Source organism: Saccostrea cucullata, unplaced genomic scaffold (assembly GCF_032062105.1).
Source record: "Saccostrea cucullata isolate Sc308-1 unplaced genomic scaffold, CSIRO_AGI_Scuc_v1 ctg314, whole genome shotgun sequence".
NCBI lineage: Eukaryota > Metazoa > Mollusca > Bivalvia > Ostreida > Ostreidae > Saccostrea > Saccostrea cuccullata.
In genome coordinates this window covers 170,612-189,904 of record NW_026925136.1, presented here as the reverse complement: position 1 = coordinate 189,904, position 19,293 = coordinate 170,612, and the positions used below count along the sequence as shown (strand labels likewise).

The window sequence follows — 19,293 nt, the reverse complement described above, 5'->3', positions numbered from 1 at the left end:
ATTTCAGGACAAGAGAATAGTGTTTGGAGAAAACCAGTATAAACTTCGATCAAACTTAGCTGTGTGCCACTGGAATGAGAACGTTGACAGGGAGCACACCTCTGTGTATCATTCCAGGAATCCAAATGCCCCACGAAGCCAAAAGGGGAAGAAAGTGTACAAAAAACTAACATTTAAATACAGAGATAATATCTGGTGTAAATATGTAGAAAGCTTATATTGAAATGAACTGTTATTATATTGAGTCCAGATTATTTTGTACATATGAAGTATTTAATATTATAAATGTAATTAAAATAATTAATATATTTTTGTTTTAATCAGAATTGTATATAATCAATAATATAGTCAATCAATAAATCAGCAGCATGTCTTGTAAATTCTGCTTTGTATTTATATTCTGTAAAGATTATCACAGTGGGCGACTTGTTTAGCCAAGTAACAACACATGTGCTGTCTTCTGTTATCAGCATGCTGGAGTTTATTTTTAACTTGGCTGCAGCAGTAAGCGCCGCCCTACACCAAATTTGCTTAATTGCACTACCACCGGATTTTCAAGTAGGTCAAGCTCGGCCTTTAAAACGCAGGTCCCGTGTTGTGGTAGGCGTTGGCACGATAAAGTACCCACAGTGCTCAATGGCCCCGAGAGCCTAGTATAGGTTTAAATTTGAAGCCTTCACCAGCATACGGTGACGTCTCCATATGAGTGAAAAATTCTCGAGTGGGATGCTAAACAATTTACAATTAATCAGTCAATCATCATAGATATGTACATATGTACATATGGCATAATACCCAGGAGCAAAAGGAAAGATTTTCGACGAATTCATGCATTTTCACTATATAATCAATAGAGCCCATCGATTGGGACGTTAAACAACATACAAACTAAATGAACAGCTTTTAAAAAACTTACGACTTTTCAACTTTACACACAACCATTTCCCACGATATATTAAAGTCTATGCTTTTCGATATCATTGCCAGCTGCTTTTTCAATAAAAATAGAACTCGTATATGTACTTACCTTGTCATCGGTCATTTGCAAAACTACTTGGTTAAAACATTCTGATTGTACATATAAGTACTCTCAAGTTTACATAAACAAGATGCTTGAGTTTTTGATTGACAATATCTATGTGGTTTTTAGAGACCAGGTCTTTCAATAATTTATTTGGATTCCTATTGGTACCAATTGCGACCAATTATTAGCAGACTTATTTCTGTATTCATATGAACCAGAATTTGTGCAAAATCTTATGCGTGAAAAGAAGAAAACACTTGCTGTGGCCTTCAACTAAACATTTAGATATATCGACGAAGTAATGTCAATTAACAATGGTAATTTCCATTCTTATGTCGATACGATATATCCTGGTGAGCTTGAGATAAAAGATACCACAGAGTTTGACACATCTGTTTCATATTTGGATATTTTTCTTGAAAAGGACGTTAATGGTAATCTAACAACCAAGCTCTATGATAAAGGTGATGACTTGAACTTTTCTATCGTCAACTTCCCTTACTTATGTAGCATTATACCTTCATCACCTGCAAACGGAGTTCATGTATCTCATTTGATTCGATACACAACAGCATGCTCAATATACGTATGAACAATTTCTAAAACGAGGTAAATTATTGACAAACAAGTTGATGTAACAAGAATATCAGCAGTCCCGTTGAAAGTTCTATGGTCGATACAATTACCTTGTCAGCAAATTCATTTTTTTTCATTGAGTCAAATGCTGACTGACATTTTTCATACTCATTGTTAGTCCATTATTTATACACTAAATTGACGACGGATTTTTTTTTTGTTATTTCCCGATCATGACAAGTAGCACAAGGCGGGTGTGATCGGTCTGGATGCTTACTCCTCCATGGCACCTGATCCCACCTCTGATGGTTTGGAGATCTGTGTTTGCTCTGCTCCTATTTTGTATTGTTTTATGGACTTTGATATTGAATACTGTTCGTCATCTCCATATTCTTCATTCATCAAAAGTTAAGCGAAATTGATGTCCTTGTTTTAGGATTAACATTACGTACCCAGAATGGTAGAAATAAAGAGAAACGTTTTAAGGTAAAAACTTTGTTGGCAAACAATTTAACGTTATACACAAATGTATCAATGACATGCTAATCATGGTTTGTACAGCTGAAAAAAAAAATTATTATACAATGAAATTTATGAGATAATTGTTTGATATTTATTCCTGATGTTGATACAATTGAAACTGATAATTGTTTATTTAAACCGTAAGACTTTTGTTGTTGTTTTTTTCACTCTACACTCAACTGAAGAAAAATTATCCAGCCATGTGACTCAGTCAACTTTTTACCATTTAATCAATTCAGACAGGAATGTATTTACTTTTCAGTAGGTTCATCTAAAGATTGATTGATTGATAAATTATTGCTTGATTCCTAGTCAACAATATCTAAGTCATATTTTTAAAATATCAGCGAAGGTTTATATTTGATAAAAACCTGCCGGTTAAAACGATAAACTACATTATTCCAAATCAAACCCCAGATTAACCTTACCATATAATGCTGATTAATATGGTCGACGGTTTTTGTCAATCTCTACAAAACCATATTTCTAAAATAAATTTGACAGGTAGTTAAATCCTTACGTGTTTCTATGCACATGTTTTTTATGTACATTATCAATAAATTGACTTATTTCTCTGTATAATTGACACCATTTCTCTTGGCTTATTTACAGGCCATGAAGAGAGGGGCGGTAACTCCTGAGTATCATGATAGGGAAATCAGATCTCCTGTGTCCGGAAAATCCTTTTTATCCGGTGGAAGTGATCTGGATCTCGTCCAAAGGAGCCTTCGAGACAAGGGCGGATGTCGGAGATTGGTGGAACACTGGAGAATGATTCTAGTCATCATCATCCCTATCGTCGCTATGATCGTCTTCTCCACCTTTAATCTGAGTAATGCTATTCAGCTGGTGACGGACACAGATGCTGCTATATCACAAATAAACTCCGCTCAGCTGTTCGCCAATTTCATTCAGATGCTTCAAAGAGAAAGGGGAAGGTCTGCCACTTTTCTGACAGTGAATGGAAACACGTCAGAGGCTCAGAGATTACTCCAGGAAGCACAGGAAGACACCGACGTCGGCTTACAAAACACACCCTTTGGAGATAGAATGTTTTCTATACAAAATATAAAGTATAACAAAGAAGATATAATCTCCAGCATCAAAGAAACAAGAAATAAAATTTTGAACACCAATGTATCGGTCATCGGCGTATTAGAATTCTATACAGATATAAATAACGCCCTGATGGATAAAATGCTTGTGGGTGTGCAAATTCCCGAAGGAAAGCATCTTTACGCCAAGTTGTTTGTGTTAGTGGCACTTCTACGTCACATTGACCTTATTGGCCTTCAGAGAGCTAGAATAGCCTATCTTTTCACAGTATGTGGATTCACGAACCACGAGTTCCAGATGTACCGTTACACCGAAGGTAAGGCAAAATCGTACTTAGATATTGTGGTTACCCACGATCCAAGCATTGCTAACACATATGCAGAAAACGATTTTAACACAGAAAGATATCTTCAAGAAGTAAGCTTGAAACTGTGGGCCAATAATACATACGATTGTCAAACCCAGACTCAGGAGGAAAGATTCGCTATGAGTGTGGAATGGTTTAGGAACATGACAATAATTATAGACTTCTCCTTTGTCATCCATCAAAATTCATCTCGTCAACTAAAGGAAAATCTTTCAGAGATCCGAAATGAGGCTCAATTCAGTTTTGCATTATTTATTTCCCTGCAGGTGCTTGTAGCATTAGCAAGCTTTACATTACTGGTTTGGTACATATCATGTGTTAACAAAATGACGTTACGAATGGCTAAGTACGCTAATGACATCAAATTGAAAACGAAAGAATTAGCTGAAGAAAAGAGACTTACTGAGAAACTCCTCTATCGCATGCTACCGAGGAAAATTGCAATGCAGTTGAAATCAAAGGGGTTCGTGCCAGCTGAAGAGTTTTCTCAAGCGTCTGTCTATTTCAGTGACATTGTCGATTTCACTTCACTGTGCAGTAGAAGCACTCCTTTGCAGGTTATAGACTTACTTAATGATATATATTCGTAAGTTTTTCTGCCTTTTATTCTTATCATTTAATTCTTTCATATTATATCCATTAATTCATAGTGTTTCATGCCCGTTCTTATTTCATAATTTTCTTTCAAGTGTCAATTTTCCAGACAATTATAACCAAAAACAGTTAAGCTTGTTGTTTTTACAACACAAATAACGGGAATCAAAAAGAAGGCAATTTCAAACAAACATTTCATATTTAGTAACACATTTCTATCAAAACTAAACCTACGTAGATTCTTTATTAAGTATCCTTTTTACCCATTTTTCGATAGACTGTTTGATAACTGTATAGAAAAGTATGATGTATACAAAGTTGAGACGATTGGGGATGCCTACATGGTAACAAGCGGAATTCCTGTCTCAAATGGACATGCGCATGCGCTCCATATCTGTAACATGGCACTGGACATCCGGGACAGCATGACTAACTTCCAGTCCCCTGTTCACTCATCTGAAGTTATCCAAATACGCATTGGAATACATTCAGGTGAGCTGATAGATGATTTTAAGCTAAATGGTAATGAACAAAGCCTCTGCTTTCATTTTTATCAATTGAATAACACGTAAAATTTCAGTGAGTAGTACAACTAAAGAATTCAGAATTCAGTATTTATTTTCTCTCTTTTCTCATTGTCTACCATATAAAAACAGGTATAAATATATAAATTTTCTAAATCTTTATTAAGATACTTAAAAGCATGACGTTATACAGATAGCCAACATTCTTTGCATGTTTTTACAAAACATCCATTGGTTCAAAACGTACATTTAATCAACTTTGCCTTAAGTGATAAATGCTAACTATAGTCAGAATCCCTCAGGTTGAGCTTGTAGCTTCATGACTTAGGAATTACATGTGTTTATATTTTTAGCTTGGCTGGCTCTAGCTATCTATTCTTAACATTTCTTATTTTAGTTTTAAGGTTTGAAATAGACCAAAAATTCTTTTAGAGAAATCATTTGAAAGAAAGGTAGCCAAAATGCCAATAGTGATCAGATGAGGAGTCCTATACAATAATGTAAACAAAAGCTTCAGTTTTTTATCATATATGGAACATATGGACATAACAAACAGTATTCAAGATCAAAAATCATAAAGGAATACAAAATAGGAGCAGAGCAAACACGGGAGAAACAGCAGAGGTGGGATCAGGTACCATGCAGGAGTGAGCATCCACTGCGGATCGGTAACACCCACTGTGTGATCCTTGTCATGATCAGGATAAACGGAAAAATCCGTCATCAACTGCAGTGTATAAGTAATGGTTTAACAATTAGTATGAAAAACGTCAGTCAGAATTTGACTCATTTAATAATTTGTATTTGCTGAGAAGGTCATTGTATCGAACATAGAACTTACGAAATGATGAATTCAAAGGAGACTGCTTATATTCGTGTTTCATCAACTTGTTCGTCTATAATTTACCTCTTTTTAGAAATTGTTCGTACGTAGAGCATACCCTTGCTTATTGAATCAAATGAGATATATACACTCCGTATGTAGGTGATGAAGGTATATTGCTGCGTAAGTAAGGACGTTGACGATTGTAAAGTTAAAGTCATCACGTTTAACATAGAGCTTGGTTGTTAGATTACCATTTAGAGAGAGAGACAGAGAGAGAGAGAGAGAGTCAGAGAATGAGAGAGAGATTAGATTGTAGCAGACGTAAATACCACCAGTTTTCCAAGTCATTACATGTACATCAAGTACATCATCCTAGTATCAACTCAGAGATTATAGAAAATATATCACCATTAATTTCCGTGTTTGCTTACCTGCAGACAGAGCTTTTATTGAAGGTTGACAATGACAAAAACTGGAAGACAGACTTCCGTTCAATACCATTTATCATCTAAATTGATTAAAAATGGCGAAAGCCTTAATCCTTCAGACAAAGTAATTCATTAGTAAATTGTGACTTTTGAAGCTAAAACATTTAAATGAGGTTTACACGCAAAATGTCCATTAACCTCCCTGCTATTGAGATAAAAATTCTTAATATTGCTCTGCATGTTGCTCGTGAACTACCTATTTACTCATTTAATACATCTGGTTGTGTCACCGATTTTACATTTTGAAATTGATGAAGACTAACTCAAAATTATATCACAATAAGACATGAGCCGTGATATCTACACAAAAGGAAAATGTATAAAAATCACGAGGTATTATGATAAATATTTAAATTAAAAATAGCGATCAGTTTTCAGTTTTCCTCAAATAGAATATATCTGTGAACAGAGCATAAAACAAAAAGAACTTAAAAATTCCAGAGATCGGGTGCCATGGATGAGTAAGCATCCCCTGTATTTTGTATAGGAATGTCTTGCAAAAAAACCAAAGAATAGATTAATTTTTGCACATTATTCTAAAAGAATGTATTTTCGATTCATCTCATTATTCAATATCTCGCTCTAACAAGACACCAAATTCGAATTAAAAATATTTGTGTTTACTACTAACATATATTAGATACTGAGATAACGAACAGAGCTTAATTTCAAAATATCATTCAACAACAAAAATCAGGAACTTGCATGGGGAAACAAGGTTTATATTCTGGAAACGCAGTGTATAATTACGGAAAAGAAAAACTGCGAACATTTATTTCAAGAAATAAGGATATGAAAATAACGAACAGTATTCAAGATCAAAGTCCATAAAACAATACAATAATGGGAGCAGAGCAAACACGGACCTCCGAATTATCAGAGGTGGGATCCGGTGCCATGGAGGAGTGAGCATCCCCTGCTGACCGGTCACACCCGCCGTGTGCTCCTTGTGATGATCGGAAAATAATGGAAAAATCCGTCGTCAATTCAGTGTATAAATAATGGACAAACAATCAGTATGAAAAACGTCAGTCAGAATTTGTCTCAATGATAAATTGTATTTGCTGACAAGGTCATTGTATCGACCATGGAATTTATGAAACGATGACTTTAAACGAGATGGTTGATATTCTTGTTTCATCAACTTGCTTGTCAAAAATTTACCTCGTTTTAGAAATTGTTCATACATAGATCATGCTCTTGCGTATCGAATCAACTGAGATATATACACGCCGTATGCAGTTGATGAATGTATATTGCTGCATAAATAAGGAAAGTTGACGATGGAAAAGTTCAAGTCATCACGTCTATCATAGAGCTTGGTTGTTAGATTACCATTAACGTCTTTTTCAAGTAAAATATCCAAGTATGAAACAGATGTGCCAGACTCTGTGGTATATTTTATCTCAAGCTCACCAGGATATATCGTATCGACGTAGGAATTGAAATGACCATTGTTAATTAAGAATACGTCGTCGATATATCTAAATGTCGAGTTGAAGGCCACAGCAAGTGTTTTCTTTTCACGCACAAGATTTTGCATAAATTCTGCTTCATATGAATATGAAAAAAGATCTGCAATTATTAGAGCGCAATTGGTACCCATAAGAATTCCAATAGATTGTTGGAATACCTGGTCTCCAAAAACTACATAGATATTGTCAATCAGTGTATCTATTAACAAATTTTAATAATTCATGCCTTGACTTTCGTCAATTTTCATTATTTATGTATCACCTCTATATGGTGCACGTGTTTTTATCCCCAACTTATTCGAGAGCATGGTCCAAGTACGATTAATTCTTAAACATCAGAAATGTTACTGTTACTGGAACTTCGAGAGTATTGTATTTTGCCTTTCATATTTCATGCCAGTAGATAAGTCTGTATTATATTTTTTAATGAATTTTGTCAAGGAATGTTCCATCTTTCTGATTAATATAGTACTTTGGGCATACGGCGGTTGAGAGCGATTAATAGGGGAAGCTTACTCCTGATCGGCGGGTTTGTATTGTTTGTAAATTTTTAGTTCGTTCTCTCTTCATTGTTTTTACCTTTTTCGATCATTGACTCTTAAAAGGAACGTGAACTGGATTTAAAATGGCTTCATCTGCTTAAGAAACCAAATGTTAAAGTTTATGTTTGCATAAAAGACAAATAAGGGGCATATTACGGATGAAATTACTTCACAACTGTAAAAGCCGAGCTTCCTTTTCCTGAATTCAATAATTTCTATAATGTCTCTAATTCGATACGTTATCTTATGTTCTGAAAACGGCATTTTTGTCCAAAGCAAGCTTCTGTCAAATATCTTGAGATATTTTAAGAGCGCATCAAGGTCTTGTTTAAGGCAAGCTTATAGCAATTGTTAACAATGTTTGAAACATTCGACTTTTTTGTTGGGTCATTTTGTACTGTCGTCGTATTTCTTTTAATAGGTTGTAAGACCACTTTTTATATAAAATCGTAAAGTGCTAACACAGGTATAGCTAAAGCTTAAAGAAGCCTAGAAAAAGAATTATTAATAGATGGATAAATATTGGTTTGAAAATTCAACAATAAGTCGCTAGAAAAAGTTCTATCAAGAGAACCTCTCATTAAAACATTCATTTAATCTGCACCTAAATAAGTAATTAAGAAAATTTTATTGTTAATAATAATATACTAGTACTCCGTGGCACCTGATACCACCTCTGATGTTTTAGATGTCCGTGTTTGCGCTGCTTGTGAATTAATTGTTTGATGGACTTCTGAGCTTGATATCTCTATAAAGGTTTCCATTCTATAACTACTTATTAATCCAATCTTTAAAAAGCAATAAAGAATTGTTTTATGAAAATTGGCTATGTAAATCAATATGATTGATTGAAACGCCATACTAGTCACATAAAGAAAACGTATTGATTATTCAAGCTTCTCAAAATGTAACACTACGTACAATTAATAACATCAGTTCCTCAGTTCCAAATGTCATTAAATCGTGTGTTATAAAAGATCATCTTATCGACAAAAAATATAAATTCTATTTTAAAAGTATTTATTCAACGTCTTCCTACATTGGTTAAAGGATAAAATATTAAAACCTTGAGAGTTTCTGTAACTTTAGTAAAATCTGAGCCAACAAACTTTCCATATCACCTGTAAGAATTATGCACTGAGGTATAAAACAAAGGAGGAGGTCTTCTTTGTTTAATACATAATATATGTCACCCACGGCCTTGTGTGGCGCGGTGGTGGGGGGGGGCTGGCTTTTTTATATGTTATACTTATTATTTTTGCCAATTAGGACCTTGTTCGAAAGCAGTTGTACGGACAATATTTGTTTTATTTTATATTAACAAAATATAGCACCTCAGGACCCTGTCTGGCGATGGTGGTATGGTTTTTTTTTGGTCTTGCCATCCTTGGGGGGGGGTCAGTGGTCCTAGAGCTCTTTGTTGTGTAATAATTACGAAATATGCCATTTTATGGCCTTATGTAGTAGGTGGTACGGACAAGCTTTGTTTGGTCTAATACTTACGACATATGCCATTTCAGGGCCCTATGTGGTGGGGTGGTGCATGTACAGACAAGCTTTGTTTCGTCCAATACTTAAAACTATTCCATTTTAGGGCCTTACGTAATGGGTGGTGCGGACAAGTCTTGTTTAGTCTAATACGTACATATGCCATTTCAGGGCATTATGTAGTGGAGTGGTGCAGACAAGTCTTTTGTCTAATACTTACGACTATGCCATTTCAGGGCCCTGTGTGGCGGGGGTAGTTGGGAAGAAGATGCCTCGATACTGTTTGTTCGGGGACACCGTCAACACAGCCTCTAGAATGGAGTCAACAAGTCAAGGTCCGAGCAGATGAAATCTTTATACTTCTTCTATAGAGACAAAAATATAAAAACACTGAATGATAGTAAAGAATAAGTAACTGTTCTTCAAAAAGAACTGCAATCCATGGAACAAAACTTTTCTTTCTAACAGAGATCTAGCATAAAATATTTCCTACGTAAATGTTAACAAAAATAATGGTTTTTTTTTTACAGTTTTTACAGCTCTTTGGTCCTTGATCATTAAGCTGGGAATTTATTATGGTCAACTGTATAACAATTGCCAAAAAATGTTTAGAATTGTTAATTTGGTCCAAATTAAAGCTGTATGGGTGAATTGTCCTAATGGGCCAACAATCTTACTTTATAAGATTCTGCTGCATACGTCGACCGACTTTTATCCATAGCATCCGGTTAAACCTTGCTTTTATTTTAAAGTGGACGTCTGCGTCCACGAAATAAATCTCTCACTGACAGTATCCTGAATTTGGCACTATACTTCATATGAGTTGACATTTTCTTCCCATTTTCAGGAGGAAGAATACAAATGAGCTCCTCCACCTGTGAAATAATAAGTAAATATGATTATTTCCAATATACAACGAGAGGATTTATCAAAATCAAGGTAAGAGAAGGAATTTTTTTCCATATCATACATTCTTAAGTAAAATATGTTAGAATTTGTTCATAAAATATTCTAGTAAGAAAGGATCTTCGTATCTTTAATTTGCTTATTTAATATTTGAAGATTTTATGCGTCCTATTCAGAAGATATGTTGATCTACCGTCTAGGTTCATTAATGCTTGCTCTAAGAACATAAGCAGTTCTTCACTTTCCTTATCTTTTCATCGTTAATAAATAATTTTCCATACACTTCTCATCTTACAATTAGGGGCTTTGTGTTTTTCCATAATAGGAAATATTGTAACTGTCTGGTTAATTAAAGAATCATTTCTAGATTCCCCAGGGGAAAACTTTCTATAATGTATGGAAAAGCTTTATGACAGTTTTGTTGCATGCTTTTCATAATATTGTAATTTTGTGAATAGTATAATCTACAACACTGTATGCTAAAATACTAAACACACGTACAAAATTTTATTTCACTGAAATAGAGCATTATTAAAGCTCAAGTCTATTTTTTAAAATGTAATTTGGTAGCAGATTAGTATACATGGACCTCGAAAAATATCAGTGGTGGGGTAAGGATGGAGGAGTAAGCATCCCCTGTCGACCAGTCACATTCATCATGTACTCTCTATCATGATCGGGGAAACGGAGCAACCGTACAGTGTGTAAATAATAGCCTTGAGGACAGGGGTTGCTCAAGCCTTCATGGCACCTGATCCCACCTCTTATGTATTTGGAGGCCCGCGTTTAGTCTGCTTCAGATTTTTATTGTTTAAATGGACAGGATGTGAGATCTCTCTGACTATTTTCTTATTTTACTTCTTTATTGCAGGGTAAAGGAGACATGATGACGTATTGGCTCGAAGCATCGAAACAAAAGCCCTCTGTTCGAATGATGTGTTAATAACTTATTAGTTTTCATTGTAATTAATATTTTCTTATCAATCATGACTGAAACTTTTTTTATACCTGAACTTATACATAAACCATTAGTTCTATTTTTGCATTTAAAAAAATAGAAATCTTGTACCTGTATGTTTTCTCTTTCCAAAGTCATACTGCACGTTCATTTACTTTGATGATACATACTTGTATTTGATGCATATTTTTTCACTTTTACGATCATTTTCATTAAAGAATAAATTAAATTTTACTCGGCATGAAACTTCAAAAATATAATTGAAACACATTTTTTACTGGGCAATGTGCATGACATGTATGTAAAAGACAGAGATAACGCACAGTGATCCATCTCCAAAATATCTAAACAGTGTAAATACGTGACTGGGGCATCAAATAATTTCAGAAGTGCATGGGATCAGGTGGCTTGTAAGAACTAACAATCCCTGGTGACCAGCCACACCCGCTGTGGGCCCTTTATTGTAGTGTTTTGTATTCGTTTTTAAATAAAATGTTTACGTGTGATGTATAGATGAGTTATTTCAATATACGTAAACGTGATTCAATTTATGAAGAGGTTTACCCTGAAATAGAATACTGTCTAAAGTACGAAGTGCTTACCCAATCAAATGTTTGTTTAAAGAATGATGAACCATGACACTTTTCACTCAGAGAGAATGAGATGGGATCAAGAAAATAAGATACTTTTATTAAAAGAGCATGTTCTGATCAGGATGAAATTTTTGATTGATTTTGTGGGAGTTGTTTCAAAGTTATGCTAAATGAATAACAATGCTTGTAGGAATATTTTGTCAAATATACGAATTTATCTTTTTTACCCCAGAAATATATAGTCACCTGATACTATCTAGGGAATAACTGTGGATCCGTGTTTTTTGCCCTGTTTATGGAATTTGTATCTACCTCCTATCTTCATATTCCTACATCATACATCCCAATAGACTCCTCAGAGAGAACTTGATACTTTTGATCTTGAATATTGTTCGCTATCTTTATATGTTTCACAAAGAAGCATGAAAGATATCAATATACGATGACTACGGATAAATGTCCTATTTATTTAATTTAAAATATAATGAAATTTTCAGGTTTTTCATTTTATGCATTATTTATATTTGTACCACCCTGCATCATACATTGATTTTATTACCTGAATAAATCTACTACTACTAGCTAAAAAAAGCAAAATATAACTGAGCGATATTCTAAGACTAATTGATAAGAAATTTGAACGTCAGGTGAATGTCATTAATTTTTTTTACAATAAGATTTTTTTAGAAAATGTTACTAATGACTTTATACCTATTTTTTCAGAATTAGTCTTTTTATTTTATTTTGTCTTATTTATTTATTATTTGCATAAACAGATTAAGGATATGGAGATAACGAACATTATTCAATATCAAAGTCGATAAAACAATACAGAATAGGAGCTGAGCAAACATAGACCTCTAAAACATCAGTGGTGGGATCAGGTGCCATGGAGAAGTGAGCATCCCCTGCTGACCGGTCACACTCGCCGTGTGCTCCTTGTCATGATCAGGAAATAAAGGAAAAATCCGTCGTCAATTCAGTGTATAAATAATGGACTAACAATTAGTATGAAAAACATCAGTCAGCATTTAACTTAATGATAAACTTTATTATATACCTAACGTGTATCACTCAATTTTACTGTTGAATTTACGCTATCACGTGACGTCGTGATCCGATTTTCCGGATCACCACACTGTGGTTTTCTGAATCCATATCACCAAGTATCTGAAACTGATGACGTAGTACGCAGAAATATGACGTTATTTGTCTTGCGTGTAAAAAAGTCCCTCGTAATTATGCTTTGTTTAATGGATTAATATTATACCATTGATCTCTAAAGTTTTATTTAAATATATTTAGCCAGTTATAAGGGGGTATATAATAAATTTATCATTATAACAGTAACTTGTTTGTCAATAATTTACGCTTCGCGTTTTTGATCTGAGAAATTGTTTCGGATCAAGTTACTGTTATAATAATATATATGTATTTGCTGACAAGGTCATTGTATCGACCATAGAACGTACGAAATGATGACTTTAAACGAACTGCTGATATTCTTGTTTCATCAACTTGTTTGTCAATAATTTACCTCGTTTTAGAAATTGTTTATACGTAGAGCATGCTCTTGCGTATCGAATCAATTGAGATATACACACTCCGTATGCAGGTGATGAAGGTATATTGCTGCATAAGTGAGGGAAGTTGACGATGGAAAAGTTCAAGTCATCACGTTTATCATATAGCTTGGTTGTTAGATTACCATTAACATCTTTTTTCAAGTGAAATATCCAAGTATGCAACAGACGTGTCAGACTCTGTGGTATCTTTTATCTCAAGCTCACCAGGATATATCGTATCGACGTAGAAATGGAAATTACCATTGTTAATTAACAATACGTCGTAGATATATCTAAATGTCGAGGAATACCTTGGCCTCAGACAGAGTTAGAGATCACTTCTTGTTTGATAAGATTTTTTCCAAAGCTTTAAAATTGCAATAAACAGACGATGAAAATAACACAACCTAAAGAAAAAATGTGTTTAAATGAATGCTTATTTTGGTTGTTATTTGTTCCTTCCTCAATGATCATTTTGCCAATCTTTTTAAGTGTACATGGTCATTCATGCCACGTAGTAGCAAATTTGATCAATTGTCATTGACAGCAGCTACTCAAAAATAAAAAAAATCTTATTCCTCCCTTTGAGAGTCGTTATCAATGAATGTTTAATAATGTCAAATTAAGTCCTAATAATGAAGAACATAAACGATCATAAAAGGAACCACATGGCGTGTGTGACCGGTCGAAGAGAGACGTTACTCCTACACGACGCATGATTTAATCTCTTTCATAAACATCATAAGTGAAAGAGACACTTCAGGAGTACTATCCCACAATATATTCAAGAAAAGGTGTAAATCAGATTTTGATGCTTAAAAATTCCAAAAAACTTTTGAAATCAAAAACTCTTCCAAAATATAAAAACTTTATATACTAGTACAACCATTTCCAACTATTTTAAATCCCAGCTTTTTGATATCATAGACAACTGTTTTTTCAATAGAAATGGAACTCGTAAATTTAATTACTTACAGTTTGATTGTACACACAAGTTCTCTGAAGTTGACATCAAAGAGATGCTTGACTTTCTGTCTGACAATATCGATGTGGTTTTGGGGAAGCAGGTCTTGAATTTCGTACCAATTGGGTCACGTTATTAGCAGACCTATTTTGTATTTACATGAAGCAGAATTCGTTTAAAATCTTATAAGTGAAAAGAAACAAATGCTATGAACTGAAAAGATATTGTCAATAAACAATGTTTATTTCCTTCTTCCGTCGATACGATATATCACGGTAAGCTTGAAATAAAAGATACCAAAGAATCTGATACATCTGTTTTATATTTAAATAATTTATTAGAAAAAATCGATGATAGTAATCTAATAACGAAGCTTTATTAAAGGTGATGACTAACTTTTCAATCTTCAACCTCTATTATCTATGTAGTAATATATACATTTATCACCCGCATATACAGTATTTATATCTCATAGTTGATGCTCTATGCATAGACAATTTCAATAACAAGCTAAGTTATTGACAAACAAGTTGACAAAGATGACAAACAAATTTAACTAGAAATAAGAAAATCAGCTGTCACGATTAAAGTCGTTATTTCGTACATTCTAAGGTTGATACAATAACCTTGTTAGCAAATATAATGTTTATTCTTCTCTTCTTCTAGTATTGTCTAAGGACTTTCAGCTTGAATATTGTTGACAATATTTCAGAAATTCTAAACTGTCTATCATGTTCAAAATCTACCTTTCTGCAAGATTACCATACATGTATATGATTCTAAATACTAGTGCTTATATTTGAATTACAATATATTTCCTGGATGTTAATGCTATGAACATCACTACAAATAAAGATATCAAGTTAGCTCTAGAAAATGTTCTACAAAACATCTTTCTATTATCCTCACAAAGATAAACGTTCAGTTAAGGGGGATACTGAACAACCCAAACTTATTCATATTCCGATATGGATACTCCAAGGAATTATTTTTAAATTTGAAATAATCAAATTTCAAAAATCGATAGCTTAATTTCTGAAATGTAATTTACATCAATTACCCACGAGAAATTAATGATCAGGATTTTCGATACTTAATAAAAATGGTACAATAAAATAGTTTGTTTTTGTAAACTTTTTTTTTTTGGTTTGTTTTTTTTTAAACCTCTCATGGTTCATACAGTACTTCCAAATTAAGATTTAACAAATATTTGAGTTTTTTTTATATAAAATTTTTAAATCCTATGTTTAAAAAAAACTGTTAAAGCTCTTGGTTACTAATTTTGCCCCCGTTATAAGCAGACCAGTTTTTGTCATATGAAGTAGAATTTATTTTTAAAAATATTTGAACGAAAATAATTCCTTTGGTATAACTTTAAAATAAAATGAAATATTGATGAAATTTTATCAAATAACATTAATAACAATTTTATTTCCTACATCGAATCGTTGTATCTTTTCTAAATTAAAAATAGAACACACCACAACGTATCTATTTATATTTTACTATAGAAAGATCTTGCTAACAAACATTTAATTTAAATTAAATTTATGATAAACGTGCTGACTTCAGCTTATCTATTCTCAACGTTCTTTATTTACGCAATAATATACCATTTTATCTGCCCATGCATAAAGAATTTATGTCTCTTGAAGATGCTTTTATCTAGCTAGAGCTTGTTCAAAGAACATTTGTAAATATTATCTTAAACGAGGGAAACTAATTAGAGGTAAGTTGTTGTTACAAGAATAACAACAGTTTCTTTTAAATTTAACATTTGTAAAATCTAACAATTAGTAGAATGACCTAAGTAGCAAATACAATCCATCTCTAGTTCCCCGTTTACCTGATCATGACAAGGGGTACTCGCAGAATGTATGATGTTCAAAGAAATGGAAGAGTGTGTAATTTATGTAATAATAATCAGATAGGAGACGAATTTCATTATTTACTGGAATATAATGCATTATATAGTATCCGAAAAGATTTGTTGTTGCAGAAATACTATTTACATCCAAATATAATGAAATTCTGTAATTTGATGACAAGTACAGATCCAGCATTTTTACGAAAATTGTGTATATTTATCACAAAAAATTTTGACACTGTCTGCATGTCCTCCTGTAATTTCTGCTCGTCCTTAATTATTGTAAATATGTATATATGTACCTCTTTTACCATGTATATGGTTTTTTGAGAGAATAAATGAATGAATGAAGCGAGTGTGATAAGTTGACAGGGGACGTTTACTCATCCACGGTACCTGACCCCATCTCTGATGTTTCACATACCAGTGTTTGTGTTATCCACAATAAAAATTGTTTCCAGTCTTTAGAGTTGATTATTCTTCGTGTTTCATTTGTTGTTAAATTTTTAAACAAACGAAAAAGAAGAGAAATGTTTCTTGTTTGTACTACATATAATTAAGATAAAAGGTGGATAAAACAAAATTGATTGATATACAAAAAAATCGCAAATACAAATTTATGAATTAGACATAAAAACAAAAACTACCAGAAATTTCAGAGGAGGGAACAGATGCTATATAGGAATAAGCCTATATGAGTTCAACTATCGGTATACAAAAAAGACATGCTAGGCCATCATAGGATTCAATGATTGAAGTTTACTCTTATTTTTTGTAGAAGCGCAAGAGATTACAGAGAAGATGACTGTGACAAAAAATCGTTAAAATGACACTTTATAGCTCATACTTTAAGAGGAAGACGAGTACCCATTAGAAATATCAGACTATTTAAATAAATTCAAAGAAGATGACATTTGCTATCTGCTGGTACCATACATTATTGAATATAAGAATTGATTTCGAAAATTTATCTAATTCAGAATTTTAATGCATCAGTACATAAAACGAAACTGACAAAATAAATGGTTGTTTGCATGAAAAAAAAAATTAACGCCCCATGCCAGGCTCGAACCAAAAACTTTTCGATTTGGGTATACTGAACAGGTAGCTCAACTTACTGAGCTATCACCGCTACACATATTCAGATGATTTTAAAAGGACAAAGAAGCACCACATTCACACATTTGGATTTTTGGGGAAAAGGTGACACTTTAATTAAAATACACACAAATAACGTTTCAAAATTACTTTTAAGAAACGTGTTTAAAAATGTACCATTTTGTACCAAATGTCTGATCTGGTCAATTTTCAGCAAATATCAATTTCGTGAAAATATTTTCCTTTTCTGTTGCATTTTTAAAATTTCAAAAATTTTCAAATTTGGAATGTCAATCAAAAGCGCCCTCGTTCTTTGGATACATGTAAAAAATGTTTATAAGCCGAAGTTTAAACAACTGGAGCAATCAAAAAAATAAAATGTTTAATAGATTATTTCACTCTTTCTTACAGTATTGCATCTTGTGAAAATAGAAATAACATTTTGTTTAGGTGTTCATTAATTCTAGACCTTATATTATGCTATAGTGATTTCTGTCTTAAATGCATTACAAGAATATCGTAATACAAACATCAAGGATTAATATTTATGAAAACTTCTTCAGACTTGTTTAGCATAAGATGAGGCATGTTCATGCACTGCTTTCTGAAAAAAGATAGGAATGCTTGTTTCCTATGCATATTGAATAATAACAATGTTGACCATCAGTGACGGTTTCACCGACAGTTTCACCTTGATGCATCGATTTTTATCATTTTGACCATTTAAAAATCAGCTTACCTAACCAGAGGATTATATCGAACACTCGCAAAGTAAAAATCCTCCACAATGTGAAACAAGAGATGATTAATATGTTGAAACGTGTAAACGGCTACAAAAAAAGTTTGTATATGTTCCTCTATTAAACCCTCTCCTCCTGTTACATGGACCGACCTCTCAGCGGTTGTCTTAAGCCGACAGAAGAAATCTATTATAAACTTTTGTCACCCCTCTCCCTCGTCATAGCATTGACTTCACACTCGATCCCTTTATATAATACATATATGCACAAAACATCATCTGCATTCCACATCTTTTATGCGGATGGTAAAGGTTTGTTTAATTTTATTTCAAATTCTAGAAAGTTTTTCTCTATTTTCTGATTTGCTTTGGATTAATATACAATCAAAGTTTAAAATAAATTGTCATTTTTCATTAATATCTTCTCCTTTGTCAAATAAAATTGAAAATTTCAAGATTTAAAATTTTTCAAAACTTAAGATGTTTTTGCATATATTCATGTTTTTTAGGATTGAAAAAATGCAGTAAACAATTTAAACGGCATATACTTAGACCTTGAATTTAAGATATTGTTCATTGTGACTGTTGAGGGTATCGGTATTGTGGATATATTCAAGTTTATACTGATAAGATGTTGATTTTTATGTCCCTCTGAACAAACTAAATTTCTAAAAGGTTGTTTAATATAGAAATTTTTTTTATCCGATTACTTTCTATAAAACCACTTGTGCTTAGATTATAGATACAACTCCAATTAAACTGCAAATGAATTTGAATGTGAATATTTCAAAATATGATTAACATTTATGATTTTTTTAAATGTAACGAAGATATCAATAAATATATCTAAAATATATAACGAACACATTTGACTTAAATTTATGAAGATCATGTATGAAATACATTAAAAAATATAAGAAGAACTATACTAATTTTATTATACAAAAATGCTGACTACGTATAATAAAATCTTACAGAAATTTTCCATTGTGTAACAATTTTAAGTTCCGAAAACATAAACCTGTCCTGTATAAATAATGATTAATTAAGAAATTTCACAATATATTTTTTTATTTAAAAAAAAAAGATATATTTTAAAATTTAAATAAAAATCAGCTTCC

At 32.7% G+C, this 19,293-nt stretch overlaps 1 protein-coding gene across 1 annotated transcript; it reads left to right on the top strand.

Annotated features, from left to right (window-relative positions):
• Positions 1-2,737: 2,737 nt before the first annotated feature.
• LOC134268136 (uncharacterized) lies at positions 2,738-11,532 on the top strand. Its single transcript, XM_062750335.1, has 5 exons — positions 2,738-4,131; positions 4,417-4,631; positions 9,719-9,817; positions 10,330-10,421; positions 11,260-11,532. The coding sequence occupies exons 1-5, from the start codon at positions 2,738-2,740 to the stop codon at positions 11,329-11,331; spliced, it is 1,872 nt and encodes a 623-aa protein (XP_062606319.1). The 3' UTR covers positions 11,332-11,532.
• The last annotated feature ends 7,761 nt before the right edge of the window (positions 11,533-19,293 follow it).

What these genes read in the sequence shown, in the direction of transcription:
- LOC134268136 (XM_062750335.1), top strand. Translation starts at nt 2,738, where the DNA reads ATGAAGAGAGGGGCGGTAACTCCTGAGTATCATGATAGGGAAATCAGA. An exon ending in ACGCATTGGAATACATTCAG is followed by an intron (nt 4,632 to 9,718) that starts GTGAGCTGATAG and finishes ATGCCATTTCAG; the next exon opens with GGCCCTGTGTGGCGGGGGTA. An exon ending in GAGGATTTATCAAAATCAAG is followed by an intron (nt 10,422 to 11,259) that starts GTAAGAGAAGGA and finishes TCTTTATTGCAG; the next exon opens with GGTAAAGGAGACATGATGAC.